Raw genomic sequence first — 23,579 nt, forward strand, 5'->3', positions numbered from 1 at the left:
CGTTGAGTGTTTTAAATATCAGGTCAAGACCTTTTTATTCAGGAGAGCTTTTAGTTCATTTTAGTCCTTGCTTTACTGTGTTTTTTATTTTTATTATGGTATTTTACTACCTCTGTGTTTCGATTTTATTTTATGCTTCTGTTTATAAAGCACTTTGTGATTCTTTCTGGGAAAAGTACCATAGAAATAAAGATATAAAGGCGGACGCAGCACTGCGCAGATCACCTGCAGCTGGTTCGTTTTTTGCACCAAAGTCACATGTGCGCCGTCACAACGGTATCGCAAGAAAGGGGCCGGTTAAAAGCGCCAACCAAAGCCAGCGCAGACAGAAAATAGGTACTGCGCTGGCTGCATGCTGCTTTAAGGACTGCAAAACAATGCATTGTGGGAAGCAGAGTCCAGATGGTTCTTGTAGTTCAACGTGATGCTGAGAAGAAATGACAAGAGCTAAATGAAGGAAATCTGTGTGTTTTGTAATTTTCTGGAAAGTAGAGAATCACTGATGTAAAAATAAACAATATTTTAAAACCATCTGTGGTTATGAGTGTTACTGTTGCCCTTAAAAGTTTATTTTAATTTCAGTCATATTTATTTCTCTGGGGGGCTATTTTTTATTTGTTTTCCTCTGATAGATGTTAAAAATAATAATAATTATAATTTCCAGAATCGATTCTTTCGATCCACTCAATTCAATTTGATTTAATTCAATTTTTAAGTTACACATTTATACACATTTGTTTAGAAATACATTAATAATCTACTGTATTATTTGATTATATTTACATTAATCTGATACAGTTCACATACTGTACATTTATTAGTGAAATAATGAAATGTAAACATTGTTCTGCTTCTCCTTCACATTTCAGTTTGGCCACTAGGTGGCGATCGTGCTATAGCAGGACACTTTTTTTCAAGGAAATAGCAGAGAATGAGCAAAAAACTGTGTTTTAGACTACAAATGGTTACTTTAAAAATATTTCTTTAAAAGAGTTTGGAAAATTCATGTCTGTGAGTTTATAAAGATATTCATTAAGTCAGCGAGCGTTAGCATTAGCCCTCCTGTGGGAAATTCCATTAACATTAGCATCAAGCTAGCGGACTTTAGCTTTATTTGCTAAATCAATTTCTATTTTTATGGATCGATTATTGATCTATTAAGCTTAGATCAATTCATATGATTAATCAATTTTATTAACCCCGCCCTAACTTTTAGTTAATGTAAATAGATGGACGATGGAAAGTGGGGCAGGCTTTCTAAGCGCCAAAGGTCCCACCCACAGCTTAGGGGGGAATTTCTAACGAACTACTGCCGCTCTGCAGAAACTATGTTCTAGAAACTGACATTTTTTTTTGCTAAAAATGGCGTAATCATAATTAAAAGACCACTGGGAACATTTTAAAAGTAGATCAACATTTTCTTTACAATGCCATACATTTTGTATAGAGTTCCCATAGACGTTTTCATCCACCATGAGCTAATTTTAGAAATATCACAAATGTTTCTCCAGTTGTTAGTCACGCCCGACTCTTTTCTTCTCCATGCAATGACGCTCAGTCACAGAAAACCTTCAAATCACTTTATTTTGATCCTTTTTGCCTCTCTAAACGAGAAGCTCACAAACAACATTTCCTTGGTGAGTCTGAACAAGGCAGTGACACATGTAACTCACTGTAAGTATAGCATCAAATGAACATTACCTTACCAGCAGCGCCAGTCTAAAAAAACACTGAGACCCATCAGACCTTCACATGTAAAAAAATCCGTATTAAGCTGGCTCGATTCTCTAAAACACAACAGCATATAACAGCATTAAATATAGCCATTTCCTTTGTTCACACTGATTGGAAAAATAAAACATGACAATGGGCTTAAGGACAGGAAAACAGGTTGACCTATCTTATATATTAACCCTTCATTGAATACTCGAATCGTAATAGAAACGTAAGCAGGCCATAACATCTCATGCTTTATTTACATTCAGAAATGAGGCTGATGAGAGACGGAGACGAGGCAAGCTGCAGGCACCAAGAAGGATCTGTGAACGCAGCACGACGCCCACACAGAACTTCCCTAATGAAGTTAACCTTTTGATGAAAATCAGTGAATTTAAGGAACGTAAACGGAGAGATTCATGGAGGGAAGCTCAGAAAGTCGGATTTAACTGTTTTCTCACATCTATCGCTCTTTGGATCAGATTTTTTACAGCATTTGTATGTTTTTCTAAAACTCATACTGGTGGTTTTACAAAGTAGTTTTTCTTATTTCATTTAAAATATACAAAATAAAAAAATGGCACAGAACGCAAATAAAGAAACTAATTATTTCATCATTTTGCTCTATCAGAAAAAAAATATTTTGTCAATTTATTTGTCAAATTTTGGAGAGATTTATTTTTAAATCATGCTTACTCAAAAAAAATCAAAAAACAAATAAATTATCCCAATTTGGTCTTACTTAAACTAATCAGAGAGTCCTGGAATCTAAATAATCATTTGTGATTAAATTTTTACACTCAAACTTTAGCAAAATAATCAATAATAATCAATCTCTTTTTCTTAAAGTGATTTGTAAGTGTAACCAATAAAGGAAATTACAATTTTAATTGAAAATATACAATTTTAATATAGAATAAATTAAATACTGGTGTCAAATTCTACCTATAAAGGCATTTGAAATGTAATTTATTGATTTTTTCATATATCAATCCTGTGCAGTTTTTGTTTTCCTCCAGCAGTCGGAGCATATTATATTATTATTTATAATCACACTTTTGTTCTAAATAGACTGTTCTTTATGTGTTATAGACTTTGCAAAATAAAATATAAATAAGGAAGCAAGAAACAAGAGACTTTCTGTGGTGAAAGGGATGCAGAGATTGTTTGGCAGCACTGCAAGTAGCAGACGATAATAAAAAATGATTGAAAAAAGCAAAAAAAATGTTTAAAGCAACAGAGAGAAATACATTAATTAAAAATAGAATAAAAAATAAGAGGGCTACAAGTTGTCATGCTTTCTAAACCCTTTTTTGGATTCACTCTGGAGGAGTGAGTAAAAAAAAAGTTTTGTTTGACCAACAGCCTCAGAGTCAAAGACACTTTTTACTCCCAAAAAAATAAAACTTAACTATCAAAATAAAACTGGAAAGATGTAAACTAAAAACATGGGCTTAAAGTACAGGCATTTACAGGCTTCACACAGTCGCAGAAACATAAGTTGAACTGACAGACGAGGATCAATATTCAGTCATTACTTGTAGAAACTATACAAACAGGAACGACACGTATTCTGAAACAAAGGAGTCGACGCTGGATGAAGTCAGACAAACAAGCGAACAGTCTTGAGTCTCCTCAGCACATCCAGCTCAAACACACTCCTCGGGCTCACAGACAGACTCCATACGAACAGGTCCTGTCCCTAGTAGCCCTGCAAACCCCCCTTTTTCCTCAGGTGAGTGGGAGATGCTGTGCATATTCACTGCAGGTGCAGCAGGTGTGATTATGGCTGAAAAAAGGAACCTAAGTGGTTGTTACAGCTCTCCCTGCTGGTTGGACGCTGGCACTGCAGCTAATCAAGGTGTCTTTTTTTGTTTTTTTCCTTTAAAGCCTGAGTATAGAATGGCTGTGCATCATTGATGCTGTGAGGTGTATATGGCTGGCAAATATAATGTAGGTCCACAATGAGACCAGTCAGCCCGTACACTCCTCAACTTTCCCTTTTTTTCTGTTTTTTTCCATTTTCACATTCTTTTCCTGCTTTCTACGCCTCTAACCCCAAACCAGTTTAGATCATGCAAATGGGTTTTCACTTCCACTGCAGCTGACTACATTAGTTTTTGACACTACCACGTAGCATACAGCTGTCAAAAACAGCCTTACTAATCTTTGATAGGTACATAGGTGTTACAACAGTATATTCATGTACTACATAGGAAAAAAAAACTAAACGTAAAACGGGATTATCGTGTAACGCTTTTGGGACTAACGAAGCAAAAACAAAACGATCTTTGTGTGTTTCTAATGCATCGTCACATTAGTATGCAGAGTATATTGCAAATATACTGTCATATATCCTACAATATAGGCAGGCAGTGCATTATATACAACATATCCTGGATGTTTACCAAGAGTTCTTTTAACATCTTCATATTTGATCATACACTTGCAATACACAGAGGGGCGGGGCTTAACATCAACAAATGACTGCAAAATACTTTAAAAATACTGAAAAAACAAGAACATTCAGGGTCTGCCCGGTGAGTGTTGGTACAGGGTTTTTTTTTTGTAAGTAAGCGATCCTACGTACAGACGGAGGTTACACATGTTGGGTATGGCCGCGGCATGAGGAGAATGTTCCCTGAGAGCAGTTTCCATGCCCTCAGTTTCTGCCCTAGAAGTAGTAAAAGCCCTAAAAGAAGCAGTGCCGGGTGCAGGCATGCAGATCACTGCAGAAAAACAACATTCTCCTGAAAAAGAGAACCGAAGCACATCACAGGACAGAAGCAAAAGCAAATTGTAAAACACATCTTCAAGTAGAGTAAAAAGAAGAGAATATCAGGAGGACTGTGAACCTTCAGATGCTTCCGCCTGGTTATGAGTGACCAGCGACAGAAGGATTTGCACCATCGTGTTGTATACTGCGGCCCCGCTGACAACATTGCCTTTTATGGGAGCATGCTGGAGCTTAAAGCTGTAATTTCCGACTCTTGCGTGGAATGTGAACTCATCGCAGTGATGTGGCGAAAGCGAAGCCCCCAAAGTCCAAACCGAAGGTTTTGTTAGTCTTTTCCACTTTTTGACGACGATTTTGTGTAAATGTGCTTGGTCCCGAAGAGAGAAAGATCTAGAAAGACGGTGGAAAACGTGGCTGGAGAGATGCCCCTAAAAGAACAGACGGGTAGAAAAGAAAGCTTTGTTGGATGTGGTTCCCTGTTCTGTCAGAGAGCACCCAGTTTTTGTCTCGCTCTGCGCAGTTTGCTGCTGCATCCAGCATCCTCAAACACACGTCTTCCCTGCAGATGTCTGACCTCCCACCTCCTGCACCAACATCCTCGCTGGTGTTCCCCCAGCCTCTCCGCCAGGATCTGCACCTCCATTAGATGAGAAGAGGGGGTGCCGGGTGTGGCGTCATGATCAGGGGAGGATGTGGGCTGCGGACCCACTCACTTTGTTCCCCCTTCAATCAGAGCTCCAAACCCTCCTGGACCTCAAATAAAAACCAATGCAGGGAGACAGCCTGCTGCTGGCAGTGCAACGCCATGCCGCTCCCGGCGCCCCCGCCACGCCTCACTTCTTGACAGCTTGTCTGTAGCTGTGTCTCTGGCCCTCCTGTCGAGGCTTGCTGCTGCTGCTGCAGCCGCTCGCTTTGCTGCTGTTGGCGCCGTCCCGGAAGCTGCTCATCTGACTGATCTGGCTGGCCTGACTACTGTCCTGAAGCGTGGGGCTGGAGTGCGCCCTCTGCAGGCTACTGTCCTCCAGCAGAAGAGACTCAAACAAAGCCAGGTCCTCCTCACCACTTCTGATCTTCGCCCGCAACAGCATGATGTAGGTCCCGTATCGCGTTTTCTATTTCAAGAATAAGATAAAAGAAAGAAAAAGGTGAGACCACGTTTAAGCCTGTAAAGCTCTCTGCATCAGAACATTTTTTAAACTTTTTATGACAATATTATTTTAATTATGAGCTCTAGATATCATCAATTATGATACGTTGTGTGATTTCAGTAAGTTTTTGTTCACAATAATATTAGATGAAGATGCAAAAATATAGACATGAGTGTTCAGGAAAAAAATAAACCTTATTTACACATTGTCTCAAATTTGATACACATATTTTTTACATTATATAGAAATAATTATCAACAAATTAGCATTTTTTTCAATAAAATAAGCAATAATTTAAAAAACAAGTTACAATAGATGAGTTATTCTCATCATAAAGTTTCCACCAAAAATGTTTTTTGAGATTTTATGGAAGCAGCCATTTTGAAATGAACAGGAAAAGCCTTTCTACTGCCCCTAGTGGAAGGATGATGAACTACATGTTAAAATATGGACCAAGTTAAATCCAATGGGCTTTTTAGGAAAGGTTAATTTAAGCTAATAAGATAAGGGTCTCAAATATAATGATTGGGTTAAGCTATCCAAAACTAGTTCCCCGAGGCCAGCTAACCTCAAAGTCCAGGTACTCGTCTCTTTGGCGGTATTCCTCCAGCTCTCGCCCTTTGACCTTGCGATCAGGAGGGTAGGAGCGTAGCTCTGCCAGGTCAGTGGAGATGGCTCTGAACCGAGCTTCATGGGATCTGATCTGTTCCTCCTTAAAGCACAAATTCAAAACAACACCATGAGCATTGAGTGGACAAGGACATCATCAACACTTGACAATGGACTCAACACTTTAACTTTAATAGTGTTCCCATTTTGCAGCTTCTAAGATTACCGGTAATCTGAACGCTGAAATAATTGCAATGTGAGAGGGCTAGGGGTCACTTAGTCCAGTTCTCATACAGTCAATGGAATGAACTTCTTTTTGACTCCTGTGTTACAAAGTCAGATTTGACACCAAACCCTTGGTGGTAGTTCGAGGTGGTTTACTTTGTCCCACCTAACTCCAAAATAGCCTAAAAAAACTAAAAAAATAAACGTAAATTAGCCAAAATAGCTACCATGTAGCTGAAGTATTAGCTAAACTCCAAAATAGTCTAAAATATCTTAGTAAATGCCAAAATAGTCCAAAATGCTAGTAGAATGCCCATTTTAAAGACTTATAAACAGTAACTTTTTGACATAATTATGAATAATAAAAAGGCAGGAAAATTATTTCAGAAAAAATCAACTTAAACCTTAAATAACTTTCCATTTTACTCGCCATAAAAATATATTTTGTCAAAATTATACAACTTAAAAATAAGTGCAAGATAACATCGGGCCATTAATAACAATAGAATAAAATAATCTAGAGAGCCGATATAATTACCCGGAGGGCCGGATTAGGCCCCCGGGCCTTGACTTTGACACTTGTGGTCTACACGGTCAACATAATTCCACCAGATTCTGAAGTAGAAGAGCGATTTGAGCTCCGGTGTTAAAGGGTTAAAATCCTGGCTTTGATTTTTCCATTTACCCATTGTGGTTCGTCTTACTTTTTATGATTTTTTTCAAATCGTTCACGTTTTGGCTAACCCATATAAATCAATCCTCAACTTCCTGTTTTTCTGCCGACAGTAGTGAAACCAGCAGATGATTAGAAGGCATTTTTCACTAAGGTAAGGACTCCGAAATTGATATTTTCTCCTTTTTGGACCATAATTGATCATTACTTTAACAAGCTGTACCTCAGACAGTTTGGACATTGTTCCTGGCAGCAGAGGCCGGCTGAACTTCTTCTGGGAGCCAATGGCTGCAGGGAAGGGAGGGGCGGAAAACAGGGCTGCCACTGTGTTGATCCGTGTGATCCAGGACTGCATCTGCTCAGCGTTCCTGTGATGAGTAATTCATGGACAAACATTAAAACAGCCCTGAAAGGCAGCTCCTTGCTGCTGTACTCTAACAACCTCACTCGGCTGAGCTAGAACATCAAAGCGATAATTATGAGAGGATGCTGCGGCGGACAGGAAAAATATTTTGGAGTCAATTATTGCATGAAAGAAAAGGGCCTGTTTTACACTAACAGACCGATTAGGGCCCCACGAGGAAACAACCAATGGAATCGGACAGCCTTGGCTCGAAGCCTCCGGAGAGAAACAGATAGAGAGACAAAGAAAACAGAGAGAGGGCTGCAGTATCTGGGACAAATGAAAGCTGCAACTAGAGCACGGAGCCCGTCCTCCCGTGGGTTCAGCCACTCATGTGGCTCTTCCTGAATCCTGCTGCATACACCTTCCCCGTCCGATTCACTCAACACTATTATTTAACTCTGTGAATGTTTGGATCGTAGACGCTTTGACCAAAGGCATCAGAGAACGGCAGATTTTGGGTTTCACACATCGCCACAGTCTGAATCACACACGACCAATCCAATTGGCAACTGTGCTGCAAGAGATCAGCTGACCCCCACAGAGCCCCCAAACACTTTGGACCATCATGGAGTCTGGGATTACATGAATGACGCTTGGCGATAACCTGACACAACAGATGGTTTGTCACAGGGAGCCATCTGCGAAGCCGTTTTTGGAAAGTGGTAAGCACTCTCAAATAATAACATTTGGGAGATGATTGGACAAACCCTTAATAATAAACTTGATTTAGACAAATACCTCTTTATTTCATAAAAGACAATACAGTCTTGTGGTTGGCACCATTGGTCAGAATTGAGGAGAACCAAACGTCCTCCAAAGGTCAGGTAACTGGTAACTCTGATTGTTTGGATTGTGCTAATCCTGTGAAGGAACGTTGACCTTCTCCAATGTCCTTCATCTGTCTAGCAGAGCTGTTGATTACAACAAAGGACTTGGGCACCCATAAATATAATAAAAAAATACATTTACAAGTACAAAGTTGTAAAATGCTGAGAATAAAGTGGTAACATTATGAAGAAAAAAAAATTAAATCTGTTGGAATAATATGAGAAAAAAGTCGTATCATAAGATATAAAGTCAAGAATTTTTGAGAGTAAAATTATAAAATTATGAGAAAAAAGTCTAAATAAATGGCTGTTTTCTTGTAAAATTGTGGCTATTTTTCAAAATTATATGAGTTTATTCTTGGAAAATTACAACTTTTTTCATAATTGTATTGATTGATTGATTTGGTTTATTTTAAGCATAGTTTGTGAAAAATACAGGATAAAACACAGATATTTCAAACTCATTACAGAAAAAATGAAGTGCCTAATTGTAGGAGTTTATTCTCATGAAATTAAGACTTTTTTACTCATAACTGTATGAGTTCATTTATGTAAAATTTCAATTTTTTCCTCTCATAATTGTATGAGTTTATTCTTGTAAAATTACAACTTTTTTCATAATTTTTTTAGTTTATTCTCGTAAAATTGCAATTTTTTTACTCATAATTTTTGTGTTTATTCTCGTAAAATTGCAATTTTTTTCCTCATAATTACATGATTTTATTCTCATTAAATTATGACTTTTTTCTTATAATCGTATGACTTTATTCTTGTTAAATTACAACATTTTTCTCACAATTTTGCAAGTTTATTCTTGTACTTTTTTAAAACTTTTATCATACTTTTATGACTTTATTCTTTATTTCTTCCTTTTTTCCTTTTTATGAAGCATCAGTAACATCAGAAACACAAACATATACACAACAGATATATATTAATTTCTTTTATGGAGACCCCAATACTCTGCAGTAGTTAAGCTCAGTCAGTCTACCATCATAAAGAAATGAAAAGTTTAAAATTTCCTGGAAACTATGTCAGAGTTTTTTACACTATGATGTTTTTTTCTACAAAGTGAGGATTTTGGATCAGATGGGTGTTTTCCTCTTCTATGCAAATTTTTGAAGTGAAACATATTTTTTGCCTGTGGGGGGATTAAGACATCCCTTCCAAGGAAGCGGTCCTCATTAAAGATGCAAGTTCCAATGTTGTTGCACAACTGGAATCAACCTCCCCCACGAACAGAAGGATCATTTCCAAGTCTGGCATGAGTTCCTCCTCAGTGAGCAGCAGAGCTCCGACTGCAGGAAAACACTTTTTTTTAGAGGAAGGTTGTGTTCAGGCGGCATCAGCACTCTTTTTCCATCATTCCTCAATATTATTCAATTATTTCAAAATAAGCTATGGCCACCCGTTTTTCTGTCAGCAATCGTCTATTTTAGGAGTGGATTGTGTTTAAACTCCTGATTCAGCTGAATGTCTACAACACACAAGTGAGTGTCTGCCTGTGTTTAGTGAGGACTCACGGTGCCTGGAAGAGGTACACCCTCCAGTCAGCGGTCCGCAGGTAGAAGACGTTGGGTCTCTTGCTATAGTCGGACGCCTTCATTGCTAGAGAGTGATGGATGGACACGGCGTTCTTCAGGTCCTCATCAGAGAGCTGCTTATCAGGCCGGTACTCCCCCTGGCAGGATGGTTATCAGAAAGAATTATTATGGATGTTAAGAAGATTTGTGTTGTACTCCAATGAAACAAAACAAATCCTCCTTCAAATCACTGACTGTATATAAGAACTGGACTGAGGGACGATGATGGTATACTTCTGGCTTCAACGAAATAGAGTTGTGATTTTTACTTGATAATGACGCCACCATGTTGGAGTCAGAAATCGTCAGTAAGCAGTGATTGGTCGATCTGAGTCAACATTTCTATAGCATACTAAATTTTTTGAGGCATCTGATTGGTCACTTTATAACTTGAATAAATCACACTACAGAAAAAAATATCTGAACTTGTTAAAAAAAAGGGTGACCAAATAAAAATGGTTATTCTGACAAACATAATGACTGTTTATTTCTCAATAAACTATAAACGTCTTTGGGATTTAGCGGGTACTTCCTGTTTCAAACGCCAGGGGGGAGGAGTCACTCAGTCCAATTCTCATATAGAGTCATATTTTCACACATGCACTGATTACTGCTAGCCTTCCATTAGGCTTTCTTACTATTTAAGCCTAAAAAAACAACAAAGTATGAAGTCTAAGGTAAACCTAGATTAATATATTTAACCATACCGTCTATTTTATTTAGTATGAATGGTTTAACATTGAATGCTGATAAAAATATTGCATTTGATGTGAGGAATCTTTTGTGTTCTTGGTCTGCAGTGACCATAGAGAGTTGAATGAAATGAATGACAGAAACAAAGTTAATAAAGTGAACAGTATGGCTCACTAAATCCTGTTGCTCTAACACAAAAATGATAGTATTCAGTGTTAATAGCTGAATTATGTGATACAAGCGCAAGAGAATCACCAAGACCCTTCAAACACACTAAAGTTTTCATATTTTTTTAGGCTGGCAAACAATTTTCATCCAGACCAATCAATGCTGCTAACTTTTACAAATGATAAATCGCTAATTATTTATTCATAAAAACAGATTATTTCTTAATATGCAAGACAATCTTTAGTCATTGTTACTCTGTTGCTGCTGTTTGATCCTAAATTGGATGTCTACAAAGAGTGGAAATATGAATTCAAACAATAAATGAAAAACTGGTTTTGTTATTTGTAATGTGCATAGCTACATTTTGTTACAGCTCTTCAATTCAATTAGTTATACAAAAACTTCATTTTTGTGTTAAAAAAGAGGTGGGACTATATAAAATCACTTTTTTGAATTTATTTTTATGTCTATTTGGGAAATTTGGTTTTTAATTGATTTACTGTCTCATCCACTGTATGCAAAAGTGCAAATATGTCTATTTTGAATAAAGGTTAATTTTACTGGGATTATTAACATTTGTATGTAGATGTTTGTGTATAATAGTAAAGTGTGTGTATATCTACTTTTCCCTTTTCCTTTTTTCAATCAAATCTTGACTAATTATCCTAAATATATATATATATTACAGTTCCAATGTAGATAAGAACTGCTAAGAATTGCTTCTCCAGGAGACACGTCAAGAATTAATGAACCAATTAGACTTGTTGGTGATAAAGAAAACATGACAAACATACTTTTTGCAGATAAAGAATTAGTCCTTTGAGGATGGCATAGAACGTTTTCCAGCCTCTTCTCCCACGTGGTGCTGTGAGGAAAAAGACAGAAGGTGCAGAGCTAGCTTTAACATCAGAGAATGCAGTTGGGATCAGAAACAACAATTCTATGGGTTTTTGTAATTAAGCACTGCCCTGACATCTGAATGATTTTATCTCTTGTTGTCACTCTTTTTGCATTTATTATTAACTTTTATTTAACCAAGATAACCATTGAGGTAAAAAAACTATTTTGCAAGACAGCTTAAAACTCACAGATGCATTAAACACAGAACAACAAAAGATAAAAAACACTAAGGCAATAAAAACATTCAAACAACATTAAAAAAAGTAGGAATCCTGAAAGATAAAAGAGTGAATCATAAAAATAGTGAAATCGGTTTACCTCAACAATTATTGAAACTAAAGAAGAGCGTTCAGTTAAATCAATGGTGCATGGAGGTGGGCGTGGCATAAAGAGTAAGTTTAGGTTGTAAATCGCAGACTTAAAACTATGTTTTTACAATGTTTTAGGGTTTTTCTTTTGGTTCTTTTTTGTGTTCAGAATAAATCCTCTATTCTGTCAATTTCTGCTCTCGTCGATTTATGACCCCAAAACTCTGTTAATTGACTCTAATGAACCCTGTGGCTACAAACCCCAGCATCTGCATGCATCCATGCAGTTATGAAATAAAATTGTCTAGTTTTACTACAAAGGCTGAATGTCACACTTGGATCATTTTTTATTTTTCTAGAAATGTAGTCCTTCTAAAGTTAGTTGCAAAAATCTAACTTTTTTTTAAATGAACAACCAAAGTATTTTCTAAGGTAAATCCTGACAAGTTTTACTTTAAATATTGGTGGTATAAATGACAAAAAGTTTAATAGTTTTACATTTCTCCTGAGGTATAAACATCAAATAGGAAGGAATTTGAGTTGTATGCACAAAAATACATGAAAATGATGAGTTGCAAATCAACAAATTTTATCAAAAAAACTTTCAAACTTGAAATAAACTTTGGATTTTAAAGTATTACATAACAAAATAGAGCTTTTTTATTTTCCTCAGTAATTATACTGAAGAACTTCTAAAATGTCCAATAACTTGTACATCTTTATTTGATATTTTAAGAAAAGTATTAAAACAATGCTTACAGCAAGTTGAAAATCTGAGAAAATACTTGAACACAAAAATCAAATTACTTTAGATAATATCTAAGCAGTAAGGCAGAGAAAAATGCTTTTATTTTTTTCCTCTTTACATTTTTGTCACTATTGTTCATCTGCTCTCATGTTGTGGAGCCTAAAAGCTCTTAAGTTGTGAAATATGTTCCCAAATTATAATTTTAAAGGCAGAAATTAAATCTGAATTAAGTACAAACCCTAAAACTCTTACTTCTTTTTCCATCTGAGTCAGCATGGACCTTCCGAACCAGGAAGCCGTTTTTGTACAGCAGCGTTCCGGTGGACGGCGTCCCGTCGGACAGAGACTTTCCACTGCTGCTCACCCGCTTCATCGATTTGGACGTGTCGGACTCACACAGGCTGTCCCCGAGCTCTGAAAACGACTTCCGCAGCTCCTCTTCATCCCTGTAGGACCATTAAAAAATATGGGTAAAAAAATATATGCTATGATGGTTAACACTTATGTGGCATGTCTCATTAGCAACGGGAATTAGCACATCATCATCCATCCTGTCCATTTGCCTCTCACTCTGCTTGTCCAGCGAGGACGGGACAAGTGGCTCAGAAGATTTCACACACTTTAACACGAGTCATACTCATGTCTAATTCCGGTTTCGCTCTTCAAGACATTTAAAAACTACAGTCAGAAGGCAGAGAACAAAGTTGCCTTCAAAGCTTTAGCTGTGTTTCCTCTCTTTTGTGTCTTCTCAGTCTCCAGAGAAACACTTGCTGGTCCAGATCAAAACACGCTGCAGGAAAAGGAGTTACGCCATCAATTTTGTTCCAGCATTGAGGTGAAAATCTGGGTTTTTTTGGTCCTCAGAGGATCAAATCCTCCCAGAGATGCAGGTCCAACAGAACAGGATGCTCCTCCCTTCAGCAACAAAAGTATAACTTTCAAATGACATCAAAGAGAAGGTCTACACAAATACACAATGTTGCCAAAAACCTTGTGAATTTTTGCTGAGTCACCATCAGTGTGTGAATATGTGAATGGGACTGTGACTTGTGAAGCACTTGGGCCTTAAAGTAATGTAGTAAAGCACTATATAAGTTACACCATTTACCATTCTTCACTTAGAAGCAATAACTAAATCTTTTCAGCCAATCACAATCACATTTTCGCCTTTCATTTTCATGAGTGGTTGTTTCTGCATTCTAGATGGTTTGCCGGCCCTCCTCCACCTGGTTATCCACCAGGAATGATCCTTTGCCATGGTCTGGCCAATTCATTGTACACAAAAACTGGACTGAGTAGCTCCTCCCCCCTGGATTTCCAAACAGGAAGTACCTGCTGGTTCCAAGAAGCCAAAATCCTATAGACTTATAGAGAAAAAAAAATCAACTACTCGGTCATTCTATTTGTCAGAATAAAAATTCTTGTTCGGATTGATTTTTTTAAAGGATATTTTTGTCTTTATTGCAAGTCATTCAAATTTTAAACTGACCAATCAGATGCTTCCATTGAAGTACGTGATCTTATATTGTACATTCGAAATTTTTGTTTGACAGATTCGTCCGAGCCAGCTTTCAATTAGTAAAGGTCTCGACTTCCAACAAACGTACTTAATTTTGAACTTATTTTAGGAGTGGTTGCCATAGAAACGTTGATTCAGATCGACTTTGACGAATCAATACTTACTAGAAACGTCTGGCTCCAACATAGCAGTGCTCGTATTCCATAAAAAAAGGTACCTGAACTGACTTGATTTCATTGGAACTGGAAGTACGCCATTTTTTACAGGTGACGTCACACTCGCTCAGTCCAGCTCTCTTATAATAGTATCTAGTAATGATCTAGTCCAGCGGTGGGCAATATCTGGCCCATTAAACTATTTCATCTGGCCTGCCAAACTGGAATAAACATCAACGGATTGGTGAAAATGGTACTATAATTGGAACAAAAACCACAGTTTTGAAATAAAAACTCCAAAATGTTCTGCTTCAAAGTAACTTTCAATAAAGATTAAAGCATTGTTTTGGCTTTGATGTGTCCAAATCCCGTTTAATTTCTTTCTTTTACGAGGTGAATCACCAAAACACACCACAAATCTGCTCTTGGTGCGGCCTCTCTGTCAAAATGTAGAACCGTTTGTGGCCCATGAGTAAGGAAGTTTGCCCATCCCTGGTCTAGCCCTTAACCGCCATCAACTAATCGATTTGGCGATAAATTGCGATATTTTATTTGGCGATACATGTATAATAACAAGATAATATTTAATTAATTATTCATGAGTTTCCTTCAGTGTGTTAGTTTTTCTTCACCTAAACCTCCGACCACTAGTTGGCAGCACAGAACACTGAGCCTCCATGAGTAACTCTTCACAGCAACCAAATCAACAAAAAGTTTTGTTAAATGGTTTGTGTTTTTTGTTGTTATGAGACAAGTACGTCTTCGTTTTTATTTGGGATGGGTACCAAACAAAACTCTGTCATGTTGCTGCCAGTATTACGCTAATTGTGGTGCTTAGTAGGGAACTCTGATAACGAGCGAAACAATGGGTTTATGAACGGAGCTTCAACTTAAAAATAGTGAAAAATTATTCTGGTACAGACTTGGGAGATACCGCAATACATGTCATATAATGACGCATATTGTGATACATTTTGTATTGCTAGACTCTTACCAATACAAACCCCTGCTAACCACCAAAGATTCAGGACCTAATTTATGATCATTTTTCTGTATCATAAATACATTTTCCCTCACACTTCTCACATCTCTCCTTATTGAAATATATTTTCAGTGACATCATTTTCCTGACATTTTGTACTTCAAAATGCTAATTTATTGGTTTGTTTTAAATATTACGTTTGACTAGAGTTTATAAGCTACAACAGATGACCTTTACCTTGATTTTTTTTTCTTTTTTTTAACACATCTCTGACTTTTTCAGCATTGATGCATGGATAAATCAGTTCAAATACAAAAGGCTTTAGAAAACTTTAGAGAAGGGTGGGGGCACAACAAGTCGTTGCAGACTTTGAACCCAATACAAATAATTATTGAATAAAGGAAAATACAAATTACAGAATTCAAATTTTAAGGTGAAAAAAATAATACTGTTTTTTGTAAAATATGAATAAAGGCTTTTCAGTGTTTGTTTATTCTAAACAAATACATATCCAACCGTTCTGTAAGTTGGCTGTCATAAAACACAGAAAAAACAGGAAGGTTCTTACAGAAGATCTGATGCTAAAACACAAAGAACAATTACTTTATTTTTGAGTGTTGTCAGAAGAAGACAACTGAAAGTCAAAGAGGAAGCAGGAAAAGGGAGAACATTACTGGATCAGGTCCAGAACCCTGTGGAACCACTTCAAAGCTGTACTCTTGATCTCAACAGTCAGGCTTTTGTGCTAAAATGTGGCGTCAAAGTGGTGTCAAATCCAGCAGAGAGGTCTAAAAGGGCCACTGCAGAAACATCAGACCATTTGTTTATTCGTTTATGAACCTGAAGAAGCTTCAGACCACATGCCCTCCTGCCTTCAGGATTTTTTATGTAGATGTTTAAGGCCTTTTAGAGATAAAAGAAACATTTGATGTTTCAAATATAGAAGAAAAATTAAAGCTAACTAAAAACCCGTAATAAAGTCAACCACCAAGCATTATATCAGACCAAAACATGATTGAAAAGACAGGATAATGGATTAGAAGCACTAATTACTGCTATGATGTGGAACAGATGAGGAAAATATATCAGAAATGAACTCGAAGGGTTTCAAAATTTAGCAAAAAATTGTTAAAAGTAAGCAAAAGCACCTAGAGTCAAAAAATCAATTAGATTTTGTCATTCGGAGATACATTTTTGAATGACCTGTGTCATTGCTATAACAGTTTTTAAATTTATAGACCATAATTATTCAAAAACAAAAAAGAATAATTTTTATCTGAGGATTTGCTTTGATTTATTGATTATTTGCTTGAAAGGGAGGGGAAAGAGACGGACTTCTATAATCCCAGCCTTATTATTGAACTGAAGTGGGATTATCATGATAAGGGTGGGATTGTATTAATTTGTTTCCTCCCACTCCCTTTTATGCAGTAAAACTCTGATAAACTTGACATTTAATAGTTTCGATGTATTGAATGTATAAACAAAAATACAATTATTTATGATTAAGAGATGTGTATTTATATATAGAGAGATGTATCTCTTTTACTTTTTACATTTTAATTTTCAAAATAAAAAATTGACAAACCCTCTTAAGATCAATATATATAAATATATACATTGTACAGATACATTATATGCATATATATAATATGTAATGTGTGTATATATATATATATATAATATATATGTGTGTGTGCGTGCATTTGTGAAAATACATATGAAACAGCATAAAAAATACACGATAAAATGTAAGTAAAAAGTGACTAAAAAATGATTTATTTTAATTTCATAACTGCATCTAAATTCATTATAAAGCTTTTATGCATCTTCTGATCCGTCTTACTGTTACTTTTGTTGTCTGAATGATAACAATGACCTTATATAACAGCGTATTACACATTCTTCACACCGTGGTAATCCCTTTTCTTTTAAAGAAATCCTTACAATGAAGTGAACGCATGTTTTTGTGTTTTTAACAGGATTTGTCTCATCAGCCGATGACAGACGACTGCAACAACAGGAGCTTCTGCCAACCAGGTAAACGCGGAACTCCCACCTGTTAACCGTGGCAAAAGTTTGGTCCGACAAAAGAAAATGGCTGATGCCCCGCCCCCGCCACCCCCAGCACCATGCCATGAGTAACCAACAGAACATAACAGCAGTTAACCCCCGTGCAGGTTTCAGAGAGAAAAAAGAGAGGCAGGGATGGAGCCAATGAGCATGTAGGCTGTTGCCTGGTAACTGCTGGCCTGCCTGAATCCATCCGTCTCCACGCAGACAAAAAGTGGAGACCGGGGGTGGGGGTGTGTGTGAGATGGAGGAGTGACAGTGGAGATGGAGGGAAGGAGGGGGGGAACAAAAAAAGAAAAAGACAAAGCTGATCCTTCTCAGATGGCAGAACATCAACACAGTGAGAAAAGATGAGGGAGCAAAAGGAGGACAAGAGAGGAGACGACAGAACAGGAAGAAAGCAAAGACGTGAAGACACAAGGTTTAACAGCAATAATGAGTGTAAAAGAGGATAAAGAGATGAAAAGATAAAGTTTCCACATGTTAGGAGCAAATTCAACAATAAATGAAAGAAAGCAGAGCGAAGATAACACTAAGAAAACAAGAAATAAGGAGAAAACAATAAACAAATCCTGCATGAAGACTGGCTTAAAGAGGTGCATGCTGGGTGGTTTGTGGTGATGCTGCTGCATCCGTTGCCAGTGGAAACAGATTGGCCGTGTTTCACCTGTGACGCTGAGTCAGTGGACCAAATGGCAGAGGCGCTCCAAGCACAGTCAAGTGAAAGGGAACAGTGAGCAACTCGTGCACGAAAAAACTCCCATCCAGCCTTCTTTCACAGGAAGGGGGGGAGCATCTTTCAATCCACCAACATAAATAACAGGAAATTGTTTACTTCTTATTGACATTTTCATAAAATGTCAAAAAATGAGTCAGTAATGGGAAGGGATGTCCCGATCTGATCACATGATCGGAAATCAGGCCCAATCACGTGGTTGATGACTCGATCGAAATCAGACTTTGTCCTCCGATCAGGATCGGATATTTCATTTATTCTTATTATGACTTTTTTCAGCACTTTATATTTCAATCTTATTATTCCGGATAAATACTCCACTAGAAGTCTGCATGTCATGAACAGATCACAAAAAGCAGCAGAAACGGCAGCAGCTCAAACATTAGGCTATCATAAACTATCAGTCAAGCTAGCTAGATGATCACAGATTCAGACTTTCAGGATCAATAACTCTTTTAAAATCACTTTAAACTGACAGCAGGTGTCTCTGTTGGTTTGTCATAACACAAACAACAACCTATAAATGCAGTTCAACAGAAAAAGACAAGAATTAATATGAAACTCTTCATGACGCCTGCACTGCAGCTGCTAGCTGCTTAATGCTAGCGCTGTGATTTAACTCCTTAGGACCCCAGCTGTCCTTTGATATGCCTGTTTTATTCATCTGACAGAGAAATAACATTTAAGAAAATTAACTACTGTGGTAATAAAACCAAAAATGTGATGTCTTAAAAGCTTAAAAAAGAAGCACATAATCTTAAAATAAATAAATAAATGAAAACTAATGATATCAGCTATTCATGAACACTCATCAGATTTTATGCTAAAACAAAGTCATCATTTATTTTTAAGAATTTTAAATGAGGACAGGAATCCCATTTGTTTAAAAATGTTAAAACTACTTCACAGAAGTGTTCTATTGAAGTTTTTAATGGTAAAAGAAGGTTAATGAAATATTAATAAGGGACAACACAAATCTGTTTATTCAATTTCTTCATGTTTTAAGCGTATTAAGCGTATTTTTCTCTGGTCATGCTTGATATGTGTCTTTTTAGTACAATCTCAGATTCTATTTACTTTTAACAGATTTATTTTTTTATTATATTGCACAATAATTCCACAAAAAACATGAGAAAGAAAGTTCAGAGTGGTCAGTTTTGTTAATTATTTACTGCAAAAATCCCAATAATTTAGATCCAACTGTTTTTATGCTTTTATAGCGAAAGATCAAACATGTAGAGTCAAAATAAAATTATATAAATCCAAAAACAAAGCAAAGATGAGGTCAAAACAATGAGAAAAAAGTCTAAAAAAAAAACAGGAGAATGAAGGATTTATACGTGTCTTAAGTCTTACGTTTGTTTTAAACCCAAAATTTCAAAGCTATAAACTTTTTGAAACTTTCACGTCAAATTTTGAATGTTAGGGTCGTTTCTATGTCATTGTAAACTGTCAATGTGAATGTCAAACTCAAAGGATAAAGCTATGTTCACACCCTCTGAAACATGTGTTCAAGCGACCACTTCTGTGTAAATGTGTCTTTCAGGCTTCTATGCTTAAAACTCTTGCATTCACGCGCATTTTTAAGACCCCTTTCAGGCTATACGTACAAAACGAGCGGCCATTGAACGCACTTTGAAAGTCAAACCAGATCAAACTTTGACCAATCAGAGACTCTGATTTGGTAGTGACATATAGACGGTGTCCCTCTTAATTCACTGAAGTGCCAACTGTTTAAAAATTGATTATGAAGGAAACATTTATAACTGCGATTCTTCACCTTCCACTACGGCTTCTCCATACCCCTCCATTTGTAGGGGCATTTGGAGGAGTAGGGGTGTCTGAAACAGTTTTTTTAAAGGCTAACGCTAGGTTCACACTGGACGCGGAAGAGCCGCCAAGCTCGCTCCTGCAATTCACACCAGACATGCTTCTTGTAGAGCTTTTTTTTTTGCTTCATGTTGTATCATGGGTAAATTAATAACTTAAAATATTACACCATGTTTCTGCTAAGAAGAGCTGCTCTCTGCTTCTCTCTTATTGCTTTTTTACACCCAAAACCGCGCCCCACGCCCCGCTCCACAGTCGGCCCACTTTGTGGATCTGTCTGTCTGTTTTTTGTGTGTGTTGTGATTGTATGTTATTTTTACATCTCTACAGTCTGTTTAGATACAAAAACAAGATCACACATGTCAATAGCTGTGTTTTATTGTGAAAAATTGATTATATTTTGAAAATAAACCAGATTTTCTTATGTATCTTGACGTAACTTCCAGTCAGAATTGACGCGGATTGCTTGCTGCTCGCGCACAAACAAGATCAGACGCCAAAACGATCCACTGCACAGCGCGAGCAGCTCCGCGCCTGGTGTGAACCACACCATAGCAAGCGGCCTCCATTCCCCGATGGTTCACTGCGCTTCCGGGTCCAGTGTGAACCAGGCGTAAGCCTTGTGGCGGAGTGATACAGAGCGAAGGCGTTTCACATAGTGCTGTGCCGAGGAGAAGCGGTTTTCTTCACGTGGGTTTGTTCTGAATCACAGAGGTTTACATTTAAATGTAATGACTTTTTGTTTCAGCATGACTTTTTACAGTTATAAAACCAATGTTGTTATGTGGTTTCCGAGCGCTAGAAGCTCCGCGCTAACTTAGCTGACCAGCGACCATTAATGACGTCATCGAGTGCAAGTTTTCCATAACTTTCCATTTGGAGGGGTAAATGTAGGAGTAGGGGGAGAATTTGGATTTGGTTCAAGTCTTTTAGAATACTGTAGAGCTGCGAAAGAAAAAACTGGAACAAGATTTATGAGATTTACCTAACTTTGACATTTTGCAACAAGCCTCTTCCAGCTGTAGGTGGCGGTCATGTGCTAGTAAACAGTAGAAAAGAAAAGAAGTAGCCCTTCCCGGCTTGTCCAGTGTGAACGTCATATGCTAAATGCTAAGCGTATCACATGCCCGTACATAGCATAAGAGTTTAAAGCAACTTTCTTTGAACCTTTTCTGTCTGGATTAAAACATTTCAAACAACTGAAGACTAAAAGGAAGAAGCAGATTTCTGGTAACTGTCACAGCCTTTATTTGTCTGAAAGATATTAAAAGAAAACATTTTTTGATAATTATTACACAACGCTTCTACAGTCATAGCTGTGAAAACTGGCTTTGAATCTCTGCCCATCCATTTCCCAACTGTTTAACAGCGAGCCAAACAGCAATCGCACTGTTTCTGTGAACATTAGGGAATTTTAGCCGTTGATTTTCCAGGGATATTTCCCAAAAAGAAAAAAAAAAAACCTAGTGAAAGACATGCAGGAATGATGGATGAAATTAAATGCAAGGTGGTGTAAAAGTGAATTCCCCACTGGAAGTTTTTTCTGCAGCTTTCCACCTGAAACCAACCCAGATCGGCCTCCACCTGCATCCCCACTTGTTGCGTCTCAATCCAGAGCTCACTGCCCACCACCTCTCCCTGTGCCCTCGGCCCCCGCGCTTGAATGAGGAAGCGCGTGTGCGGGGTGTTTGTCTGCGCTGTGGAGAACATGTGGGTGCTGACAGTGGCCATGTGCAATGCTTTCTCTCTGCGGGGGTGTGAAATAGCAACCATCGCTCATGATGCGGAGCAGAAAAAAAAAAAAGACACCTGTAACGCAGATATCCCACAAAGATTTGATCTCTTTGTTTTTAAAGCCTTAGTATCAGATGCTGCTGTTGATTTATTAAGGCTTATATGTGCATACATTGATTGAAACAGATTAAAAAAGACAGAATTTCGATCATCAGTCAATGTTTATAGGAAAAGTTAAGCCTGGTGAGTTCAGCATCTATTAAAAATAAATGTAAAATATGTCACTGCTGAGCATGCCCAGATATATTCATGGGCAATGCCTCCTCAAATGCTCGGACTTGAGTTTGTCCAGGTTTGTTTGGTTCTCTTTTTTCCTCCTTTATTTGCTCAGTAGTCTTACACTTCTGGGTTTTGTTATTTTAGTTTGTGGATGGACCTTGGTAGTCTATTTGTGGACTTGCTTTGTTTATTTTGAGTAGTTAGATTTATTTTTTATAGCCAAGGTTCCAATAACTTGTTTGTTTTTTGAACCAGCAAACTAATCATTTTTTTTTTTTTTTCTTTACATGACACAATTCTTCTCTGTGTTCCTCATCTTCCTGGTGTCCAGTTTCATTTGTTATGGTCCCTTTTTGGTCTTCCCCCTATAGGCCAGGGGTCTGCAACCTGTGGCTCCACAGCCAACATGTGCCTCTTTTTCTCTCCATGGTGGCTCTCTGGCTAAATTTTACAATTTCATGTAGACGTTATTGTTATAAGTACTCATTGTGTGTGGGATCATGGGTTGTATGTGTTAATGGAGGGGAGGGTGAAGGGTGGGTTTGGTTTTTACAGTATATATTTTTTTGTTTTTAAATGTAAAACGCTTCAAGTTGCGCAAAGTAGGAGAAGCTTTTATAAATAAAGTTTGATTTGATGAAAAATAAAATAATGGTAATTTTTTAAAGTAAGGGTTACTTAATTAGTATTTATTGTGTGAATGCTTTAAAGGATTCACATGATTGTGATCCTGTTTCTCTTCCTTAGTAAGCATTCACACCATATAGCGATTCTACTGCTCCTTTACGTACATTTTTCGGCACAAAAAAAAAAAAAAACTCAATCACACTTTCAGCAATTTCAGCAATCAAGGTATCAAAATGTTCTGCTTGTTCAGGATGTTACAGCTTGTATTTTTGGTATATAAACTTTATAGTTTTTAAAATATTGAGCAAAATATGCCCCATAGGAAATTAATGAGAAAGTCTTCAAATTTCAGAAGTGTAAGTAGATTAGCAACAAATCTTTAAATATATTCACGGGCTGTGTTTTAATATTTTATAGAATGTTCAAAAAAATTTGAGTTTGCCTAATATTTTAGCAACATGCTAACGTTTTTGGCTATTTTTTAAGCTACTGGGGCTTTTAAGGTTAATTTAGAGTTTAGCTTCTATTTTAGCAACAGGTAGCGGCTGGGTGGCTCAGTGGGCTAGGTGAAGGGCTGCCAAAGCAGAAGCCCTGGGTTCGATTCCCAGGGTTGTCCACTGATCCCCACCCAGATTGGGTCCTTAGGCAAGACCCTTGACGCTGCTGCCTAACTGGGTCCCTGTGCCCCTCAAGTACAGGGTTGTGTCAGGAAGGGCATCCGGCGTAAAAACTCTGCCAAATCACTGATGCGAAGCAGTGGGTGCTGTTACGCTGTGGCGAACCCGAAAGGGATAAGCTGAAAGTGAACTACTACTTCTATTTTAGCAACAGGCTAAAGTTTTTGACTATTTTAGTTTACTGAGGAATTTTATGCTATTTTGGAATTTAGCTATAATTAAGCAA

At 37.3% G+C, this 23,579-nt stretch overlaps 1 protein-coding gene across 2 annotated transcripts in view; it reads right to left on the minus strand.

Moving 5' to 3' along the window:
- Positions 1-1,565: 1,565 nt before the first annotated feature.
- The window catches only part of LOC112153989 (PH and SEC7 domain-containing protein 1), a 133,005-nt gene continuing 110,991 nt past the window's right edge, over positions 1,566-23,579 (minus strand). For both annotated transcript variants that reach the window (XM_024284502.2, XM_024284503.2), the window contains exons 12-17: positions 12,994-13,187; positions 11,580-11,650; positions 9,865-10,022; positions 7,332-7,476; positions 6,170-6,313; positions 1,566-5,565 (exon numbers count right to left, since the gene is read on the minus strand). In XM_024284502.2, coding sequence (XP_024140270.1) covers positions 5,287-5,565; positions 6,170-6,313; positions 7,332-7,476; positions 9,865-10,022; positions 11,580-11,650; positions 12,994-13,187 — 991 coding nt within the window. In that variant the 3' untranslated portion in view covers positions 1,566-5,286. The remainder of the gene's footprint in view (positions 5,566-6,169; positions 6,314-7,331; positions 7,477-9,864; positions 10,023-11,579; positions 11,651-12,993; positions 13,188-23,579) is intronic.

The sequence above is a fragment of the Oryzias melastigma genome, linkage group LG19 (assembly GCF_002922805.2).
Source record: "Oryzias melastigma strain HK-1 linkage group LG19, ASM292280v2, whole genome shotgun sequence".
In the NCBI taxonomy this organism is placed as follows: Eukaryota; Metazoa; Chordata; class Actinopteri; order Beloniformes; family Adrianichthyidae; genus Oryzias; species Oryzias melastigma.